This window comes from Saimiri boliviensis, chromosome 6 (genome assembly GCF_048565385.1).
Source record: "Saimiri boliviensis isolate mSaiBol1 chromosome 6, mSaiBol1.pri, whole genome shotgun sequence".
NCBI classification, from domain to species: Eukaryota; Metazoa; Chordata; class Mammalia; order Primates; family Cebidae; genus Saimiri; species Saimiri boliviensis.
In genome coordinates this window covers 124,675,122-124,696,903 of record NC_133454.1, presented here as the reverse complement: position 1 = coordinate 124,696,903, position 21,782 = coordinate 124,675,122, and the positions used below count along the sequence as shown (strand labels likewise).

At 48.6% G+C, this 21,782-nt stretch overlaps 1 protein-coding gene and 1 pseudogene across 1 annotated transcript in view; both read right to left on the bottom strand.

The window, feature by feature from the left end:
- Positions 1-2,234: 2,234 nt before the first annotated feature.
- LOC120364566 (non-structural maintenance of chromosomes element 4 homolog A pseudogene) lies at positions 2,235-16,044 on the bottom strand (annotated as a pseudogene).
- Positions 6,475-21,782, bottom strand: part of SLC22A20 (solute carrier family 22 member 20) — a 36,508-nt gene continuing 21,200 nt past the window's right edge. Inside the window, exons 9-10 of the mRNA XM_074401695.1 lie at positions 14,574-21,621; positions 6,475-10,638 (exon numbers count right to left, since the gene is read on the bottom strand). Of these exons, the coding sequence (XP_074257796.1) occupies positions 21,417-21,621 (205 nt within the window). The 3' untranslated portion in view covers positions 6,475-10,638; positions 14,574-21,416. The remainder of the gene's footprint in view (positions 10,639-14,573; positions 21,622-21,782) is intronic.

Below are 21,782 nucleotides of genomic sequence, written 5' to 3'. Positions count from 1 at the left end.
AGGTGGAGCAATAGGCCACTGTCAAGTTCACATCCAACAAGGCCAGGCAGAGGCCAAGTCCTGACTGATTTGACCTGTAAAGGCACAGCGAGCCACTTTTAGATAGATTTCAGATTTCTTCTTTACATAGACAGTGAAAAGGAGGACAAGCCTAAGGTGCCAGGCCCTGCGGTCCTGGTCGCCTACACCGAACAGGACGACCCTGAAAGACCCTGAAGAGGCTTGTGACCGCAAGGTTGTGGGATGCCCCGTAACTGAGGAGCCTGTTCCAGATGCAGCTGAGGAATTTTATCTTCTACAGCTCTATTCAGAGGAGGGCCTCAGATCTCACAGAAGCTAGAGGCGATGCAGAAGCGTCTCACGGCAGCCTCCAGGGGGCGATGGGAGGCCAATGGGAGGTGGCCTCGTAGCAGCTTCTACAGCCTCTCACCCATGATGGCAGGGCGCCCTGCCAAGACTCAGATGAGCGCAGCTGCAGCCTTTGCCAGTTGGCCTAAGTCCTTTGGTCTCTGGCCTTTCATGTATCCAGCTAAGGACTCTCAGGGATATAGCTGCCCCATCAGATACTTTAGTTATCTGCACTGATAGGGACTTGGACCGAAACTTTTTTTTTTTTTTTTTTTAAAGATAAGATCTTACTCTGTTACCCAGGCTGGAGTGCAGTGGTGTGATCTTGGCTCACTGCAATGTCTGCCTCCAGGCTCAAGCAATCCCCCTGTTTCAGCCTCCCAAGAGCTGGGACTACAGACCCATGGCACCATTATAATTTTTTTTTTTTTTGGAGACTGGATCTTTCTCTGTTGCCTAGGCTGGAATGCAGTGGCATGATCTCAACTCACTGCCACTTCTGCCTCCTGGGTTCAAGTGATTCTCATGCCTCAGCCTCTCGAGTAGCTGGGATTACAGGTGTGTGCACCATGCCCAGTTAATTTTATTTATTTATTTATTTATTTATTTATTTATTTAACAGAGACGGGGTTTCACCATGTTGGCCGGGCTGGTCTTGAACTACTGACTTCAGGTTATCTGCCCGCCTTGGCCTCCCAAAGTGCTGAGATTACAGGCATGAACCACCGCACCCAACACCACCATAATTAAACAATTATTTTTAAATTTGTGTATTTTTTTTGTAGAAATAAGGAGGGTTTCACCATGTTGCTCAGGTTAGTCTCAAACTCCTGGACTCAAGTGATCCACCCGCCTCCACCTCCCAAACCACTGGGATTACAAGCATGAGCCACTGCCTGGCCGCAAAATCATTTTTTTGTTTTTTAAAATTAGAGACAGGGTTTCACCATGTTGCCTAGGCTGGCCTCACCTGAGCTCAAGCGATCTGCCCAACTCAGCCTCCCAAACTGATGGGATTACAGGTGTGAGCCACTGTGCCTGGTCCCAAAACTATTTTATTTTCTTTAGAGAACATGAGTGTGGCCATGACTGTGACTGCCAGCAGGCTGACCAGGCCTACAGCCAGGGTCCCAGCCAGAGCCCAGTCAGCAAAATATGTCATTAAGCAAATCGTGAGGCAAGAGGTACTGGCCACCACTCATTCCCCACCTCGGCTGACTTCAAGAAGTCCAGGGCAATGTGCTTGTTCATGGTCACCCATGTTGGTACATTTAGAACAATCAGCCCGTGAAAAACATACAAATCCATCCTAAAATAACAGGATGAAACAAAAGGAATCAAACTAGCCCAGAAAGTGAATCTTGTTCCATTGTGTGAAGTGTAGGCTGTTCCTTCCTGGTAGAACCAGTAGCTGTTGGGAAATTTCTTTCTTATTTTTTATTATTTATTTATTTATTATTTATTTAGAGACAGAATCTTGCTCTGTCACTCAAGCTGGAGCGCAGAGGCACGATCTTGGCTCACTGCAACCTCTGCCTCTTGGGTTCAAGCGATTCTGCTGCCTCAGCCTCCCAAGTAGCTTTAACTATAAGTGCGTGCCACCATCCATGGCTAATTTTTGTAGTGTTAGTAGAGAAGGGGTTTCACCATGTTGGCCAGGCTGGTCTCAAACTCCTGACTTCAGGTGATCCGCCTGCCTCAGCCTCCCAAAGTGCTAGAATTACAGGTGTGAGCCACCGTGCCAGCCTATTTATTTATTTATTTTTTTAGACCGGGTCTTGCTCTGTCACCCAGCCTCACAGCTCACTGCAGCCTCAGCCTTCCTGGACTCAGGTGATCCTCCCATCTCAGACTTCCAAGTAGCTGGGACTACAGGCATGTGCCACCACACCTGGCTAACTTTTGTATTTTTAGTACAGACAGGGTTTCTCCGTGTTGCCTAGGCTGGTCTTGAACTTCTGGGCTCAAGTGACTTGCTCGCCTCCGCCTTCCATTCTGCTTAACTGGGCGGGCATTGCCCTCTCCTCTCCTATCATAGGAACTTTTCCTAGACGATCAATTCGTGACTTCGGCGCTGGGAAGTCTCCATATATTGAACCCAATAGAAAGTGGAATGCATGGGTTTTATTAAAAGTGTTTTCTGCTGTTTTGCCTGGTATTTTCCAGGAGTCGTAGACTATGAATCCCAAATCAGAGCTATCTTCATCACGGACGAGTCCTTCAGCTTCTAGCGGATTTACACCCATATGTGTCAGTAGAGCTTCAACATATCTTAACATTCCAAACGAGCTCAGGTCCGAGCGCAGCTGCTCTGCTTTCTCTTTGCCCAAATCTGAAGCCAAAACAAGAAAGTGGGCACCGAGGACTGCTTCTCTTGCTCGGGACGCTTCCTTAAACAGAGTGTTGGCCTCTTCAAGGGCCTCTGTTAATCTGTCGCCGGCATTTCGTATGCCCTCCCGGCTTTGTTGGACGGAGTTGATGAGCGCCCGGTACTGATGGCGGATCTGGCCGCACGGGCCTTGGTGGGCCTCCGCCTCCAAGCTGGCCGGGTCTGTCATCTCGTCATCGGAATCCGACGACTCTGGGTCCTCCAGGCTCGGGCGCTCTGGGGCCTCCTTGTGCTCCGGCGCGGCGCCGCAGCGGGCCCCGAGCGACAGCTGGGAGCCGGTGTGATCCCGGTGCGGGTGGCGGCCCCGGCCCCGGCCCCCGCCCTCGGGCCCGCGGCCGCTGCTGTCGGTCAGAATATTTCTTTAAGAAAATCTAGTTTGTGGCCAGGCGCGGTGGCTCACGCACTTTGGGAGGCCAAGGCCGGCAGATCACTTGAGGTCGGCAGTTCGAGACCAGCATGACTAACATGGAGAAACCCTGTCTCTACTAAAAATACAAAATTAGCCAGGCATGGTGGCACATGCCTGTAATCCTAGCTACTCAGGAGGCTGAGGCAGGAGAATCGCTTGAACCCCGGAGGCAGAGGTTGCAGTGAGCCGAGATTGCGCCATTGCACTCCAGCGTGGGCAACAATTGCGAAACCCTATCTCAAAAAAAAAAAAAAAAAAAAAGCCGGGCGCGGTGGCTCAAGCCTGTAATCCCAGCACTTTGGGAGGCCAAGGTGGGTGGATCACGAGGTCAAGAGATCGAGACCATCCTGGCCAACATGGTAAAACCCCGTCTCTACTAAAAATACAGAAAATTAGCTGGGTTTGGTGGCGCACGCCTGTAATCCCAGCTACTCAGGAGGCTGAGGCAGGAGAATTGCCTGAACCCAGGAGGCGGAGGTTGCGGTGAGCCGAGATCGTGCCATTGCACTCCAGCCTGGGTAACGAGAGTGAAACTCCGTCTAAAATAAATAAATAAATAAATAAAACAAAGAAAAAGAAAAGAAAAGAAAATCTAGTTTGTTCACTTAAAAGTATGTATTGTTGTTGTTCTGGGAAATCAAGTTAGGTTACTAACCTCATGGTAAGTAACTTATTAACTATGAGGTCACAGTCTTGTTATAATTAACCTTATCTGCTGGATTAAATTTGTACTCATCTTCCCAGTTAACAAATTATTTCTAGGCCAGTGGTTCTTATCCTTGGCTCCAGCCCCAATTAATGACATCAGAATCCTGAGGAGGGGGCTTCAGCGCTGCTTTTTTTTTTTTTTTTTTTTAAGCTCATAGGTGATTCCAAGATTGAGAACTACTATTCTAAATTTTCTTCAAAAATAAAAATAAAAGCTTGGTGTGGTGGCTCATGCCTGTAATCCCAGCACTTTGGGAGGCCAAAGCAAAAGATTACTTGAGTCCAGGAGTTTGAGACCAGCCTGGACAAAAGAGCAAGACCCTGACTCTACAAAAACTTTAAAAATTAGCCAGGCATGGTGGCAGACACCTGTGGTCCTAGCTACTTAGGAGGCTGAGGCAGGATAATTGCTTGAGCCAGGGCAGTTGAGGCTGCAGTGAACCGAGATCTCACCGCTGCACCCCACCTTGGGTGACACAGTAAGACCCTGTCTCAAAAATAAACAAATAAATAAAATAACAGTCATTCACAGCTGGGCGCCATGGCTCACACCTGTAATCCTGGCACTTTGGGAGGCCGAGGCAGGTAGATCACCTGAGGTCTAGAGTTCAAGACCAGCCTGGTCAAAATGGTAAAACCCTGTGTCTCCTAAAAGTACAAAAATTAGCTGGGTGCCGGGCATGATGGTTCATGCCTGTTATCCTAGCACTTTGGGGGGCTGAGGTGGGTGGATCACCTGAGGTCAGGAGTTCAAGGCCAGCCTGGCCATCATAGCGAAACCCCATCTTAAAAAAAAAAAAAAATTATCTGGGTGTGGTGGTGGGTGCCTGTAATCCCAGCTACTCAGGAGGCTGAGACAGGAGAATGACTTGAACCCACGAGGCAGAATTTGCAGTGAGCTGAGATCGTGCCATTGCACTCCAGCCTGGGTGACAGAGTGAGACTCCGTCTCAAAAAAAAAAAAAAAAAAAAATAGTCATTCACTCCAGCAACATGAACTGAGCACCTACTATGTGCAGGCCAGGTCAAGAAAAGGTGATTTAACTTCGTCTTTGAGGAGCCACTGGAGAGATCAGCATGTAAATGGACCCATCACAACACCCTGGAAAGTGCAATAAGAAGGCTGTATAGAGGGCACAGGGTGGTGAGAGGTGGGGGGAGGGGGCTGGCGCACAGAGGCAGGCAGGGTTGGTCAGTGAGAGCTGCCTGGAAGAGGTGACCCCTGGGAGAATCTCAAAGCATGGCCAGGCACAGCAGCCCTCTGCCTATTGAATTCACTGATTTGCGGAGGGCTGTGCGTGGAGAACAACTCAAATGCGAAAGCTCACTTAGCAGATCACACACAGGTGTTCCCTGACAAGTTCAACAAGAGAGGTTAAATCCCCGGAGGAACTCAGAATGCGGCACATCAATAGCAGGGCCCTGGGACAAGTTCTTAGGGAAGTTGCATTCCACCTCTGCTCCAAGCTCCAAGCTCCAAGCTGTTGGAAGACTAACCCTGGCAAAATGGCAAGCTGCCACGGTTCCTGCCTGAGCTCTGATAGTCTCTTTCTTCCCTGTATTGTGCCTTTCTTTGGGCTATAAGGGGCTGAGAATTGATCTTGTTTGATTATCTAGTAACTCCTGGAAGAAGGGATCAGACAGGAAAATTTGACCAAGAGCACCCAATGGGCCAAGATTCGGATCCCCTATAACTCTAAAATGAATTCCAGTGAAGGTTAAGGTCGGGGATACATGTCCGGCACCTGGGCTGGAGATAGAAGTGAGGTCGGCGGGATGCTTCGCTCATGCCTGTAATCCCAGCACTTTGGGAAGCTGAGGCCAGAGGATTGCTTGAGGCCAAGAGTTTAAAGCCAGTCAGGGCAACAAAGAAAGACCCTGGAGGAAGTAGAAAAGTTTCTCTTCAAAGTTCCCTTTCTCGTTAAAGAATAAATCATAAGTGTTAGAAATAATAGTTCGTTTTAAAGACTTTCTTCAAAGCCTTCTTGCTTTTTGCTAAGAACTCTTTGTTAAGCCCTATCCTATGCAGCTGTTAGACACGTTCACAGGCACATCGTACATCCTTCCTTGTACTTTAACCAAGATGTTTATGTTATTACTTTTCTAAGTCCTTTCACAAGCAACTTCCTATCCCTTCCCTATTTGGAATTCCTCTTTTCCTTCTGTTCTCCATTGCTTTTAGCTGTTTAGAAAAGTTTTAAGTTGTTAGCCAATCAGGTGTTAGTTTAGATTGTGAGGTCTGGCTCCAATCAACAGAGATCAGACACAGCAGTAAGGACGACTCCAAATGCGTAAAGGATAAATATGTCTGCTTTTCCTTTGTTAGTTGTACTCTCGGGGCAAGATGGCTAATGGGAGCACCCTTTCTGCAGAAAGTAAAATTGCCTTTTGGGAGATCATTGTCTGAGTGCTGATTTTTCTTTGTAGCACTGAGCATCTGTTTCCAACAACCCTGTTGCTACGAAATTAAAAAAAAAAAATAGCCGAGCATGGTGGCACACACCTGGAGAAGACTTTTGGGGAAATGAACCATATCCCAGTTCTGCAAAGTGGTATTGCTAGGAATCCAAACAATGCACAAAGGTCTCCATCCATTGTGGAAGTCTGTTTTCATCGTTTCTCCATCAACTATTTATTTACATGCAGCTTCTGCAAGGCCTATGAGAGGCTGGTGGAGCTACAGAAGTAGGCAAGAACGCCTGCTATGGGGACATTTCCCTGTCGGAGAGGGAAGACACACACACGTGGGGGAAACAGCTTTAATCCTGTAAGGCAGAAGAGCATTTACCCTTTCCAGGTGAGTGGAATAGAATGAGTTCTCTAAGTTTCTCAAGGGCAAGTGGGGCTATTCCAGGGACGACCCTTTGGCAGAGATATAACCCTAACCCTGCAAAGACAGAGCATTCTCAGGTGGAACAAGAATAAACAGGGATATGGTCTGACTCTGTGTCCCCACCCAAATCTCGTGTTGAATTGTAATCCCCAGTATTGGAGGTGGGACCTAGTGGGAGGTGATTGGATAGCGGGGGTGGCTTCTAATGGTTTGGAACCATCCTCCTAGTGCTGTCTCGTGATAAGAGTTCTGACCAGATCTGTTTGTTGTAAAGTGTGTGGCGCTGAGAGGGAGACCCCTCCCCTTTTCCTGCTTTTTGGCATTTACCTCCTCCTCCCCTTTGAATGGGAAGGCAGGTAAAAAAAAAAAAAAAAAGAAAAAAGAAAGAAAATACCAAAGAGCTGGGAAAATAACTTAGTTTTTGGTTCCCAGCATCTTTGCTATTTGTAAGCCTTAAAAAAGTTGCAAATGAATGTTATTTTTACCAGCTGGAGCCTGGCACTGGGTTACACCCCCATGTTTGCACGACGCAGGCTCCCTTCTGAAAACACCTTTGCCAACTAATAATTTACTGCCTTTGTCCTGTGTCTGTAAGCCCCCTCCCCTGCCTGTTCCTGCTTGTGCTGCACATGAACTAGCAAATTAATAAAGCCAAAAAATTGTAAGGTTGAATGTCCAACCAATGAACAATAACATAGTTTTACCTCAGTTTCCCCTTTATCGTTATAAGCCTATAAAAGGGGAAAGAAGCTGCTTCTCCGGGAGCTCCGTGAATAAGGCTGTAGCCCCCTCACCCCCGCAGCTCCTGGCCAAATAAAAAGCCACTTCCTTCCTCAGTTCGGTGTTCAAGAGGTTTGTTGCTCGCTATTCCTACTTAATTTGGGTTCCCTGACCGGGAAACGAGTTTTAGTTGGCGGACGGTCAGGACAGCCTTCCAGGCAGCTTTGCCCTGCCCTTGTGGGGCATCCCCGCAGGGGACTCCAGCCCGCTTGAGTGACAGGATCCTGAGAGCGCTCCCAGGTAGGCACTGGCCCCAGTGGATCCTTCACCCACAGCATGGCCCGGCGGGCCCGCAGCCATCCGGCACAAGGGCTGAACACCGAGAAGGAACCCGCACGCTTGGAGTCCAAACATCAAAAACTCAGTCGGGTTAATTCTGGAAAGCTTCACTTAACCACCCCACTGGGTAGAATCATGGCCTAATCAAGCACGGTGTGCCAATGTGGGCACCTTGGTTTTCATTTTGTTCGTGTGTGTGTGTGTGTGTGTGTGTGTCAATCTCGGCACTTTGGATTCAATTTTGTTACTCTGTAAGCCAGTCTTGGCACCTTCAACTTGTTTCTGTTTCTAACTTGACTGAAGGGAAAAAAGTAAAAGTGTGTCAAAGTGCACAGAAAAAGAACTGCGCTGTAGAGGGTAGGAGACCGCGGGTGGAGTGCAGAGCCGAGTGATTACATCAGGTAAAGCCAGCGAGCAGCCCTCTGCCCTGCGCGCAGTGCCGTTCTTACCCTAACCGAACGCAGAGTAAACCTGCTCTGTGGAAAACTATGCTAAAAAAAATTCAATAAGAAATTTCGTGGAGATGATGGTGCCACCATAATGCCAGAGAAACTTAGAACTCTGTGTAAAGTAACCTGGCCAGCATTAAAAGTGAATTGGCCCATAGAGGGGAGCCTGAGCAGGTCCCGTGTCTCCAAAGCGCGGCGCAAGGTTCCAGGCAAGCCAGGACACCCCAGCCAATTTCCTCCCTAAACTCCTGGTTATGGTTAGTTTTCAGCGCTCCCCCGACCCCCTGCCCAGCAGTGGTTAAGGGGCCAAGGTGCAGCAGCGCTAGTGGCAAAAAAAAAAAAAAGGTGAAAAAAAATCAGGAATAAAAAAAGGTAAACTGCTAACCCTGAAAACAAGGAAGCGCAGGGAGCGCAGCTGGGTGTGGAAGTTGCTAGGCTCAACAGCTTAGGGCAAACAGAGTCGCAGTAAAATGGAAAACCTCATACTAATAATAATAAAAGCATTCGGTGGTAACCCAACCTGTAGCTCTTTTGTCCACTAAGACAATAAATATAATTGGGGCCACTAAAGTTTCAAAAAAGCGGGGTTTTTGCCTACCACGGACCTGTTGGGTGGGAGGCCACAAAATTATACATCGGTTCTTGTACGTGCCGGAATGTCCCCTTCCCCTTTTGGGGAGACTTGCTAAGCAAACTAAAAGCTACTATTACATTTACTAATAAGGGCTCCCCGCAGCTCAGACTGCCTCACGCAGAAATTATCATGGCTCTCACAGTCCCAAGGAGGGAGGAGTGGAGACTCTTCCTAACTAAGCCAGGACAAAAATTAACCCCTGCGCTAACCAAGCAATGGCCATGGGTCTAAATAAAAGACAGTCCCCCAGGGTTGGCAGTAAACCAAGCCCCAGTGGTTATCAAAGTCAAGCCAGGGGCACTACCAGTTAAACAGAGGCAGTACCCAGTACCAAGGGAAGCTCTTAAGGGGACCCAGGTCCATCTCAGATGCCCAAAAGCTTACGGTACTAGAGTTCCTTACCAGTCTCCTCAGAACACGCCTCTCCTGCCTGTCCCCAAGCTGGAGACCAAGAACTATAAACCAGTGCAGAATCTGCGATTGGTCAACCAGGAACTGTAACCTTGCACCCCACGGTGCCCAATCCCTATACGTTGCTAAAACTGTTGCCAGCTGAGGCCAGCTGTTCACTTGCTTAAATGTAAAGAATGCTTTCTTCAGTATCTGCTTAGCCCCTAAAAGCCAAAAACTGTTTGCCGCAGTCCAGCGTAACAACACAGTACACTTGGACCCGGCGTCCACAGGGGTTCCAAAACTCCCCAGCCGTCTTTGGAGAGGCATTGTCCTGGGACCTCCAAGGGTTCCCCACCAAGGCCCTAGGTTGTATGCTGCTTCAGTACATGAATAACCTTTTGCTGGAACACCCGGTAGCAGCCATATGTGCCCAGGAAACTAACTTGTTGCTCAAATACCTGGAGACCTGTAAATACTAGGTCTTAAAAAAAGGCCCAGATTTGCCAACCACAGGTGTGCTATCTGGGATTTACCATCCAGCAGGGCAGCAAAGCCTAAAAATTACAAGAAAGCAGCCTATCAGTAACCTGCGCGTGCCTAAGAATCAAAAGCAGATATAAAAATTCTTGGGGGCAGTGGAACTCTGCAGGCTGTGGATTCCTAACTTAGCAGTTCTGGCTAAACCCTGTATAAAGCAACAAAGTGGGGAAATAAAGAGCCGTTTAAATAAAGCTCCAAGCAGCCGGGGGCCTTCTCACAGTTAAAAAAAAAAACAACTAATGTCTGCCCTGGCTCTGGGGCTGTCGAACTTAACAACTCTACCTAGTTCAGCACCTTCCCCTTCACTTTCTCTCTCTTGCCAGCCATGGGGAGACATGCCTGCTTCCCCTTTGCCTTCTGCCATGATTGTAAGTTTCCTGAGGCCTCCAGCCATGTGGTCCTGTACAGTCTGCAGAACTGTGAGTCAATTAAACCTCTTTTCCTCATAAATTACCCAATCTCAGGTAGTTCTTTATAGCAGTGTCAGAATGAACTAACATAGAGACATTTTAAGGGGCAGATTGGGGATGGGAAAGGAAAACAGTCTCTCCTTTGGTCCCTGGGACTGGCTTCTCCTGGCTTTCTGGCATTTGTAATGCAGATTGGCTGTTGCTGGTGGGGTTTCACTCCAAGCAGCCCTGGCTTGTGGGTGGCTCTGTAAGGGAGCCAGGATGTTTTCAGTGACCTTTCCTCCAGCTCACTACCCGTGTCCCCAGGGGCTCCCGGGAGAAACCCCCAGGGAGCCGTCTGCACATGGCTCAGGTGCTGCCAGCAAGCACCAGGTTCCAGGCAGCTTAGATGGTTTCTTTGAGGGGAGATGCTCTCAGCTGCTGAAGAGACATTTCTTCACTCTTCTTGGAAGAGCCTTCGTTGACCCTGTAGAAATGAAAAGACAGAAGAAGGCAGTGGTGAGGGGCAGATGGCGTGCATGTCAGGGAAGGGTGGTGCCATGTGCACAGGGTGCAGCTCCACTCTCCTGAAGCCAAAAAGGAGGTGGGCACGGCAGCGGCCCCTCCTCTGGATTCTCGTGGGCACCTTGGTGGGCACCCCAATGGGCACCCTCCAGCTCCCTCCTTACCCCATCACTGGGATCTCACAGCTGGCAGAAGCTGGCCTGGCTGGAAACACTTAGAAGAGCTGCAGGGTCAAGAGATCCAACAAAGAGTCTTACAGATGAGGACCGGGAGGCTGGACATGTGCCCGAGTTCACTTGGCTGGAAAACTGGGGCCAGCACCCCCCCCCGACCCGGGGACTGAGACTACTAACACCCTTCTTCTCCCAAGGCAGGAGGCAGGGGGGAACAAAGGTGGGGGCTCTGAGCCACTCCTGCCCTGCCCTGGTTGGCTCTTCAAGGAGTCAGGGGAGGTTGAGGGTGGGGGGCTCGCCTGGACTTTGAGGCCCCCTCAATCCCAAATGACCCCAGGCTACCCCACTAGCTTTCTATCTTTTGACCAGATCCAATTTTGTATTTTTTTTTTTTTTTGGTAGAAACGGGGGTCTTGCAATGTTGCCCAGACTGCTCTTGAACTCTGGGCTCAAGCGACCTCCCACCTTGGCCTCTCAAAGTACTGGGATTACAGGTATGAGCCACCATGCCTGGCCTATTGCCTTAAAAAAAGAATCCTCTATGCTTTTAAATGGTTTATGTTCTAATTCATTTATTTTTCTCTTTGTATTGTGGACACTGAAGTGTTTTCCCACTGAATTATCTTAGTTTATGTTATTCTCTTATTTGAATCATTTCATATCTTGCCATTTCTCCTAACTACTTCTAGCTGGTTCCATTTTTGGATTTTTCTCAGTGTTCATACTGTTTTATCAATGTTTCTATCCTCGCTTTTTAACTCTTCTATTTATAATATTTTAGTCAATTGGCGTAATCTTTTTTAATTTTTATTTTTCTGAGATGGAGCCTTGCTCTGTTGCCCAGTCTGGAGTACAATGCAATCTCAGCTCACTGCAACCTCTGCCTCCTGGGTTTAAATGATTCTCCTGCCTCAGCCTCCTAAGTAGCTGGGATCACAGGCACTCACCACTATGCCCAGCTAATTTTTGTATTTTTAGTAGAGGTGAGTTTCGCCATGTTGGCCAGGCTGGTCTCAAACTCCTAACCTCAGGTGATCCACCAGCCTCAGCCTCCCAAAATGCTGGGATTACAGGCATGAGCCACTGTGCTCAGCCCAGGCTTAATTTTAAAATTTTTTTGTTTTAATTTTACTTTTTGTGATTATTTCTTAACATGTCAAACGCCTTTCTTCTTCTTCCACTTTTTTTTAGACAGGGTCTCCCTCTGTCTCGCAGGCTGGAATGCAGTGGCACCATCTTGGCTCACTGCAGCTTCAACCACCTGAGCTCCTGTGATCCTCCCACCTCAGCCTCCCAGGCCCGCAGCCACCACATCCAGCTAATGTTTGCGTTGTTTGTAGAGCTGGGGTTTTGCCATGTCGCCCAGGCTGCCTTTCTGGCCATTCTACTGCCTGCATCCCTCCCTACGTCTCTCTTTTCCTGCCTGGGAAGCCATTTCATCTTTTTGATTTCTGTCTCTTGGACACATTCAGCTTATTGGTTTTGACTGTTGTGTGCCCGGGGAACATGCTGCTAATGGTTACTGCCTGGGGGCTTGGAAGTTCCCACAGGTGAGCTGCTTCCCCTCTGGGTCTTCCTGCCATGATAGGCTTGGAGAAGCTTCCGAGTTTCCCTAGCTCCGTCCCCAGCTTCTAGAACCGAGTGTGTGTGTGTGTGTGTGTGTGTGTGTGTGTGTGTGTGTGTCAGGGGGGCACTGCAAAACTGCCTTGTTAAACTCCCTTTTTTTTTTTTTTAATTTAGAGACAGGGTCCCGGCTCTGTCACCCAGGCTGAAGTGCAGTGGTGCAATCATAGCTCACTGCAGGTTGGAACTCCGGGGCTCAAGCGATCCTCCCACCTCAGCCTCCCAAAGTGCTGGGATGACAGGTGTGAGCCACTGCACCCAGCCCCTGCTTCACCTTCGGCCGCAAGTAAAAGCTCCCTGAGGCCTCCCCAGAAGCAGAGGACACCATGCGTCCTGAACGGCCTGCAGAACCAATTAAACCTCTTCTCTTATAAATTACCCAGTCTCAAGTATTTCTTTTTTTTTTTTTTTGAGACGGAGTTTCGCTCTTGTTACCCAGGCTGGAGTGCAATGGCGCGATCTCGGCTCACCGCAACCTCTGCCTCCTGGGTTCAGGCAATTCTCCTGCCTCAGCCTCCTGAGTAGCTGGGATTACAGGCACGCGCCACCATGCCCAGCTAATTTTTTTTGTATTTTTAGTAGAGACGGGGTTTCACCATGTTGACCAGGATGGTCTCGATCTTTCGACCTCGTGATCCACCCACCTCGGCCTCCCAAAGTGCTGGGATTACAGGCTTGAGCCACCGCGCCCGGCCCAGTCTCAAGTATTTCTTTAAAGCAATGCAAGAACATCCTAATACACCTACCAAACTAAAGCTAGTTAAGTTGTTTCTGTTGGATGTTCGGTTGGATAGGAACCATCAGCTGGAACCCTGGCCAAGTGACTAAAGACATCTGTGGACCGGAAGGCTTCCTATGTCCTCACGTGACTTCTTGGGTGTCATATGAGGACACGCTAAACGTGTATCTGATGGTAAGTTTCTTGGTAGCTCTAAAAGTCTTAACTGCAAGGTGTCCTTATGGCTGCCGGAATATATAATTTCAGAGCATGCATTCTTTTGTTGTTGTTGTTTAGAGGGGAGTCTTGCTCTGTCACCCAGGCTGGAATGTAGTGGTATGATTTTAGCTCATGGCAACCGCTTCCTCTTGGGTTCAAGTGATTCTCGTGCCTCAGCCTCCCAAGTAGCTGGGATCACAGGCGCACACCACCACACCTGGCTATTTTTTGTATTTTTAGTAGAAATGGGGTTTCACCACATTGGCCAGGCTGGTCTCAAACTCCTGACCTCAGGTGATCTGCCCGCCTCGGCCTCCCAAAGTGCTGGGATTACAGGCATGAGCTACCATTCATTTTGAGAGTGATATTGTCCTAAAAGGACAAATACTATTTCTTGGAGGGCAAAAAAACCCTCAGATATTACAATGGTTTTGAGCCTTACAAAAGATTCCAGCACATGAACAGATAACGTATACCTTTGGTATTAAAATTTTATTGAGGTTGGGGAGTGTGATTAGAGAAAAAATGTCTAAAAAGGTTTTGAGGGTGATAATCAGAAAAGGTTCAGAAATACTGTTTCAGAATAACTGCCTCAAATGCCTAGAACCCTAGGCTGAGATGCCACTTAGGCTCCGATGCTAAGGAGACAGAGCTTTTAAAACTGTGAGTCAGACCATATTAATCCCTTTCTCTCAGCCCTGCAGTGGGTTATCCACTGACTTAGAATTCAAGTGTAAATTCTTGGCTGGGTGTGGTGGCACAGGCCTGTAATCCCAGCTACTTGGGAGGCTGAGGCAAGAGAATCACCGGAACTGGGGAGGTGGAGGCTACGGTGAGCCAAGATTGCGCCACTGCATTCCAGCCTGGGTGACAGAGACTCCGTCCCCCCCAAAAAAGAATTAAAGAGTAGATTGTCACCTTGGCCTCTAAGGCTGCCACTGGCCACCCTCCAGCCTCATCTTGCAAGTCCATGTCTGGCTGGCACGCAGCTCCTCCCAGCTCTCTGGGACCTCAGAGGACTTCATAGGCTGTTTCCTCCCCCCAGGATGTCCTTCTCCCCTTCTCAGCCTGCCTAACCCTTCTTCCTCCTCCTCCTTTGAGTTTAGGCTTAAGTCCAGAGGCATCCCCACCCGCCCACATCGTCTCTCCTAATTCCACACGTACCTGTGCGTGTCTCCTCTACATGTGTCTCCTCTACTCTATAAGCCCCAAGACGGCAGAGATCACATCTGTGTTATTCGTTCCACACCCTGCACTTAGCCCTGTGTCTGCAGCGCAGTAGGAATTCAGCGACTAATAGTAGAATAAAGGAATTAAATTTCAAAATGCCTACATCAAACACCAGGTAAAATCCTTGGCCTCCAGAATTTTGCAAACGCTTCCTGGTCGCTGGTCACTCTCTTCCTCAGGGCACAGCTGCATCTGGATGTGCTCCTGCTGGTGTCTACACAAGGGCAGGGCTTTGCTTAAGACGTCAGCTTATCTGTGTGTTCCAGTTGCTAAATAAGCACCATGCCTGTTTCCTCTTCAATAAACTGTAAGTTTAAGTTTCTTTTTTTGTTTGTTTTTTTTTTTTTTTTTGAGATGGAGTCTCGTTCTGAAATGCAGTGGCCTGATCTTGGCTCACTGCAACCTCCAACTCACAGGTTCAAGCGATTCTCATGCTTCAGCCTCCTGAGTAGCTGGGATTACAGGCACATGTTACCTCCACACCTGGCTAATTTTTGTATTTTTAGTAGAGAAGGTGTTTCGCTATGTTGGCCAGGCTTGAACCCAAGAGGTGGAGGTTGCAGCAAGCTAGATCATGCCACTGCACTCCAGAGTGCAGAAGAAAAGCTTTCCATATATATGTATATATGGAAATATATTCCATAAATATATATATTTTGAAACAGAGTCTCTCTCTGGGCAACAGAGAAAGACTGTTTCAAAAAAAAATTATATATATATATATATGGAAAGCTTTTCTTCCCTTCTGTCCCTGAACAATTAAATCCCAAAGCCAGTGCATGGGGCAGAACAAGGTAGGTGTCCATGTTGAGGGGTGCCAAGGTCTGGGGTGTCGGAGCCCAAGTGAGATAAGCTGGGTGTCTGCACAGGGAGGTGTCCTGGTACAGAGATGCAGAGATCGAGCAGGTGAGGGAGTGTCCATGTGTGAGGGTGTAGCCAAGCACAGGTATCAGAGCTGGGGTGCCGTAAGGAGGGCATCTGCACATAGTTGGCCCAGCCTAGAGTGGTGGGGCCTCAGAGCAGTGGAGAGGATGCCAGGCAGGGGAGGGCGAGATTCGGAGGCGGCTCCAGAGACTGAGCCTCGTGCAGGCAGAGTGACAGCTGCAGCAGTGGGAGTGGTTTACATCCAGGGGAATTGATACAATAACTAAATATAGCAAGAAGGAGGGGAGGCAGATTTTTTGTTATCGGATAAGGAAATTAACAAATAGGAAAAGAGGGAAACTGGAATGAACCCTGGGGTGTTGGATGGAACTGGAGGTGTTGGTGTGAACTCATGGTTTTCAGTATGATCCACAGATCCAAAGATATAAAGGTGTGTGTTTCCGTATGCAGACACACATATTCCTTACCTCTGTCCACTGAGAGGGCTGGGGAGCAGAGAGAATCCAAAAACAATAACCATCTTGCACCCAGATCTTGGTTTCCAAATACCACTCTCCACTAAAATGAGCGACACTCAGAGGAATGCTCCTCTAGAACTGCTGGCAGGATGAACCCAGAATGTCTTGTGCTAGAACGCAAGGATGTGCTTAAATAATGTTAAAGGACACAGAAGCCAGAAGATTTCCCACTGGCCAAACCTAGGGCAAATTGAGCATCAAAACGGGGTATAATCATTGAATAAAACGAGAATTTATAAATCAATAATGACATAAAGAAATAAGAAATTGAAAGTTTGATGAGAAATGGAATATGTACATGGTTTCAAAGTACATCCCCAAGGCCAGGCACGGGCTCACACCTATAGCCCTGGCACTTTGGAAGGCTGAAAAGGGGGATTCCTTGAGGCCAGGAGTTCAAGATCATCCTGGGAAATAAACCAAGACCCCCATCTCTACAAAAAACTAAAAGAATTAGTCAGGTGCAATGGGAGGAGCTGGCAGTCCCAGCTACTGAGGAGGCTGAAGTGGGAGGATCTCCTGAACTCAGGAGTTCAAGGCTGCAGTGGGCTGTGATCATGCTACTATACTGCAGCCTGGGGGACAGAGCAAGACCCTATCCCAAAAAGAAGAAACAAAAGAAAGAACACTCCCACAAAATACTTAATAATTACAAAGAGGGAAAGATTAACTTTACTGTGGATAAGTCTGGCAGATACCATCTGAATCCAGGGAATAAAGGAGGCATCCCCAATTATGGAACAAATCCAAATTGTGGGCTGGGTACAGTGGCTCATGCCTGTAATCCCAGCACTTTGGGAGGTTAAGGCAGGCAGATCACCTGATGTCAGGAGCTCGAGACCAGCCTGGCCAATGTGGTGAAACCCTGCCTCTACTAAAAATACAAAAATTAGCCAGGCGTGGTGACAGGTGGTTGTAGTCCCAGCTACATGAGAGTCTAAGGCACGAGAATTGCTTGAACCCGGAAGATGGAGGTTGCAGTGAGCTGAGATCGCGCCACTGCACTCCAGCCTGGGTGACAAGAGCAAGACTCCATTAAAAAAAAAAATCCAAATTGTGTATCGTCTGCTAGGATGAAATGAGAAGGACACAGCATCGTTTCTGGGATGCTCCTGCCAGAGAGCCATAAGCTGCAACTGATATAATCAGCAAACCCAAACCAAGGGGAAACGTATCAAGAACTACTCTGCAATCTTCAAAGCTGTCGAGATCACTGTTGGTCTGTGTTAGCTTCGTGCTCATCTCCAAAGATGCCTGGAGCCATGACACTGAGTGCTGGCTAAGACAAGCATGAACGGTGCTGGCTAGCAATTTATGTGCCGTTAAAGCCCAACTCTCCCCTGGAGGTCCCCTTTATCAACTAGTCTACATTGTTTACTGAAAATGTATGGATTTATGATCTGCACGTGTTTTACCTGGTGATACAGCCTGGTTTGGGCTGTGTCCAATGGGATAGAAAAAATGCCCTCAGCTAACATGTGCCTTGGCTTTCCTGAGATTGAGATACTTCATGTTCATCTTGATGGCTTGTGATACAGAAACAAAATGCATCCTGGGCCTAAATGAGGACCCTGGGAGGCGCCCCTGGGTGCCCCAGGCCTCCCAATGCTTCCCTGTATTTTCTTCCTCCTGCTGTATTTCATGCTTTGTCTTATGAGGGCCTTATCTAAGTGTATTTTGTGGAGTCTCGTTAGTCCTTCCAAAGATAGAACTTTGTTGACTTGGAGTCATGAAGGTCGAAGGACAGCTGAGGACACAGTCAAGCCTTTAGCCATGTGACAACTCAATGCTATACGTGACTCAAAGAAATCCTCCAACGTTACAGGACATCGTCAGGGGGGATTGCAAAACTTGAATGAGGTCTGAGGATTAAATGGTCGTCACTGTCACGTATCAATACTAATGTTCTGATTTAGATGTTACAATTGTGGTTATGCAGGAAAAGATACTTGTTTGGAGGAAATACACATCAAAGCATTTGGAATCGATATCAACAACTTTCAAATGGTTCAGAGAAGAAGGTTATTTGTCTCACAGTAGCACTTCTGTAAATTTGAGATAGTTCCAAATTGCGTATGTGTGTATACACACACACACACACACACACACACACACACAATTTTAAAATAAACCATAAAAGCCATACAAACTATGAGACTACTTTGCAACATTTCTTGACCTCAAGAGAGCGTCCCACATCTGGAACCAATTCATTTCTCACCTTGCGCAAGCTCACTCTCGCCCCTGGGGAGGAATGGACTCCTAATAGGACCGGCTGAATCAGGCCCAATCAGAAGATCATCATGAGAAACAATTGCTCATTAGCAGCCACTCCAGAAATTAAAATCATTTTCAGCAAATAGTCTTCAACACTGAATTGTTCATATCCAGTAACAATAATTTTTTTTTTTTTGAGACAGAGTCTCCTTCTGTCCCCTAGGCTGGAGTAGAGCGGTGCTATCTTGACTCACCACAGTCTCTGCCTCCCGGGTTCAAGCATTATCCTGCCTCAGCATCCTGAGTAGCTGGGACTACAGGCAGGCGCCACCACCCATGGCTAATTGTTCCATTTTTAGCACAGACAGGATTTCACCATGTTGGCCAGGTTGGTCTTGATCTCCTGACCTAGTGATCTGCCTGCCTTGGCCTCCCGAAGTGCTGGGATTACAGGCGTAAGCCTCCGTACCTGGCCAATTTTTTTTTTTTTTTTTTTTGAGATACATTCTTACTCTGTCACCCAGGCTGGAGTGTGGTGGCACTGGTCACAGCTCACTGTAACCTCAAACTCCGGGGCTTAATCTATCCTCCTGCCTCAGCCTCCCACATAGCTAAGACTATAGGTATGTGACACCACACGTATAGTCTTAGCTACACACTTTTTATTTTTTGTAGAGTTGGAGTCTTGCTCGATATTGCCCAAGCTGGTCTTAAACTTCTGGCCTCAAGCGATCCTCCTGCCTCAGCCTCCCAAAGTGCTGGGAATACAGGCCTGAGCCACTGTGCCTGGCCAACATACAGTAATTTTTATATTAAATTGCTCCTGGCATAGTCAAAGGAAGCTGCATGACCTAAACTAGAATTTCATTTGGTGTTACTGAGATTTTTCTAAAGCTAGGGTAAGCAAAATTTGATTTTTAAAATGCCCAGGCTAGAATCACCTCGACTGTTCTCTCTGTAATAGTAGGGTGGACAGGCCGGGCGCGGTGGCTCAAGCCTGTAATCCCAGCACTTTGGGAGGCCAAGGCAGGTGGATCACGAGGTCAAGAGATTGAGACCATCCTGGTCAACATGGTGAAACTCTGTCTCTACTAAAAATACAAAAAAGTAGCTGGGCATGGTGGCACGTGCCTGTCATCCCAGCTACTCAGGAGGCTGAGGAAGGAGAATTGCCTGAACCCAGGAGGCGGAGGTTGCGGTGAGCCGAGATTGTGCCATTGCACTCCAGCCTGGGTAACAAGAGCGAAACTCCATCTCAAAAAAAAAAAAAAATAGTAGGGGGACATTTGGACATTTCTTCACTTGTTTTTTCATGTACTTGAGGCAACATCTCAAAGAACCTGCAAACCAGGCTCTGGAATGGGAATGGGTTATTGACAAGTATTTGCCTAACATCTGGGACACCTGCATCTAGATCTGTGGGATAAGTAGGGGTCACACAGGTAAAGGGCAAATGGAAGAGCATTCTAGACAGAGAGCGCAGCCAAGGCAGTAGCCAGGCCGTTGGGGGTGAGCTGAGCAGGTGCCAGATCACGAGGACCTTGTCAGACTTCAGATTTTATCCTCGTGATCTGGCAGGGACAGGGTCCTGTTCACATCACCAGCCTGCCACACTGCTTGGCCTTCAGGGAATAAAGTGGACAAGGACAGGGGAGGATATGGGGCTCTCATAGTTGTCCAGACAAGCGACAATGGTGGCTTGATGTAGGGCCGTGGACACACAGCTGGAGAGAGGACAGATTCAAGTCTATTCTGGAGGCAGAAATGATAGGACTTGCCAAAGAATATATCCTTGATGGCCCTTGCAGGGCAGCCTTGGTCCATGGCCCTACATCAAGAGATGGGATGTCTATGGGGGTTCTTTTTTTAAGAGGGAGTTTCACTCTTGTTGCCCAGGCAGGAGTGCAGTGGCATGATCTTGGCTCACGACCACCACCGCCTCCCAGGTTCAAGCAATTTTCCTACCTCAGCCTCCCAAGTAGCTGGGATTACAGACATGTGCCACCATGCCCAGTTAATTTTTTGTATTTTTAGTAGAAATGGGATTTCTCCATGTTAGTCGGGCTGGTCTCAAACTCGTGACTTCAGGCGATCTGCCCCACCTTGGCCTCCCAAAGTGCTGGGATTACAGGCGTGAGCCACTGCGCCCAGCCTATGAGGGTTATTTCAGGGTTGCAAACAGCACCCGTACAGGCCACTGGGTACAGATGGGTCCACCTTTGGGATCAAGCTGACCTTCAGAAAGGGTGACAGATGGGCCCTGCTACTGTCCCTGTCACCATTCCCCGAAACTAAGGGTCTTCCCTGAGCCCACTGTTGCTGAGAAATGCGGCAAGAAGCAGCCAGATCTAATGCCCTCTTGCATTTGTTTTAGAAACACTGTCGGGGCGTTGCTGTCACCTTAGCAAACTTTCTAATGAAACCCACATTTGAAGCCAAGGTGATCTTTAAAAAAGAAGAGGCCGGCCGGGCGCGGTGGCTCAAGCCTGTAATCCCAGCACTTTGGGAGGCCGAGGTGGGTGGATCACGAGGTCGAGAGATCGAGACCATCCTGGTCAACATGGTGAAACCCCGTCTCTACTAAAAATGCAAAAAATAAGCTGGGCATGGTGGCGCGTGCCTGTAATCCCAGCTACTCAGGAGGCTGAGGCAGGAGAATTGCCTGAACCCAGGAGGCGGAGGTTGCGGTGAGCCGAGATCGCGCCATCGCACTCCAGCCTGGGTAACAAGAGCGAAACTCCGTCTCAAAAAAAAAAAAAAAAAAAACAAGAGGCCAAGAAGAGAAGAGAAACCTCTCCTAGTGCTAAATGCTAAGGAAAGTGTCACTTTCGAGGAAGCCCAGAACCAAATCTGAAGCCTGCACGGCAACCACAGGGGCCTGTCTTTGCTTCAGTTTCCCCGGATCTCCTCTCCCCACTTCTCTGCCAGGCCTCACTTCCAACCCACGAGTTTCCTGGCTCACGGTTTATTCTTTTTTACCTTCATGATCGGGTCTGTTCTTGTGGAAAGCTAAGCCAGTGTAGATGGAGGTGCGGAGGCATCTCACAACTCTGGTGTGTCCAGCCAGAACGTTTCAGGTGCGCCGGAGTGGGGAGAACACCCCACTTGCCCCCCAGTTATTTCCTGGAACTCTCGGCCTGTTGGCACTAGAGGCCCCTCACCTCTCCATCGCCGTGATGGTCTCCATCAGGGGCGCGTTGCGGGTCTCGGTCAGGAAGCAGACAGCCAGCCCGGCCAGGATTGCAGTGGCTCCGAAGCACATGGGTGGCAGGATGGCACTGAACTCTCCAAGTGTGGTAACCAGGGGCGCTGCCAGGCCCCCGAGGCGAGCATGGGCCGAGGCGAAGCCCATCCCCATCTGCCTGTGTGTGAGAGGTGTGTGGATGGGTCAGTGCAGCGACCTGCACCCCCCAGGGCCTGGGAGGGCCACGCCCTGAGTGTCAGGGGGCAGGGCAGGAGGGACCAGGGGTCCTGCCTCGGTGAGCCCAGGAGGTCTCACCCTGCAGTATCTCTCCCCATGCAC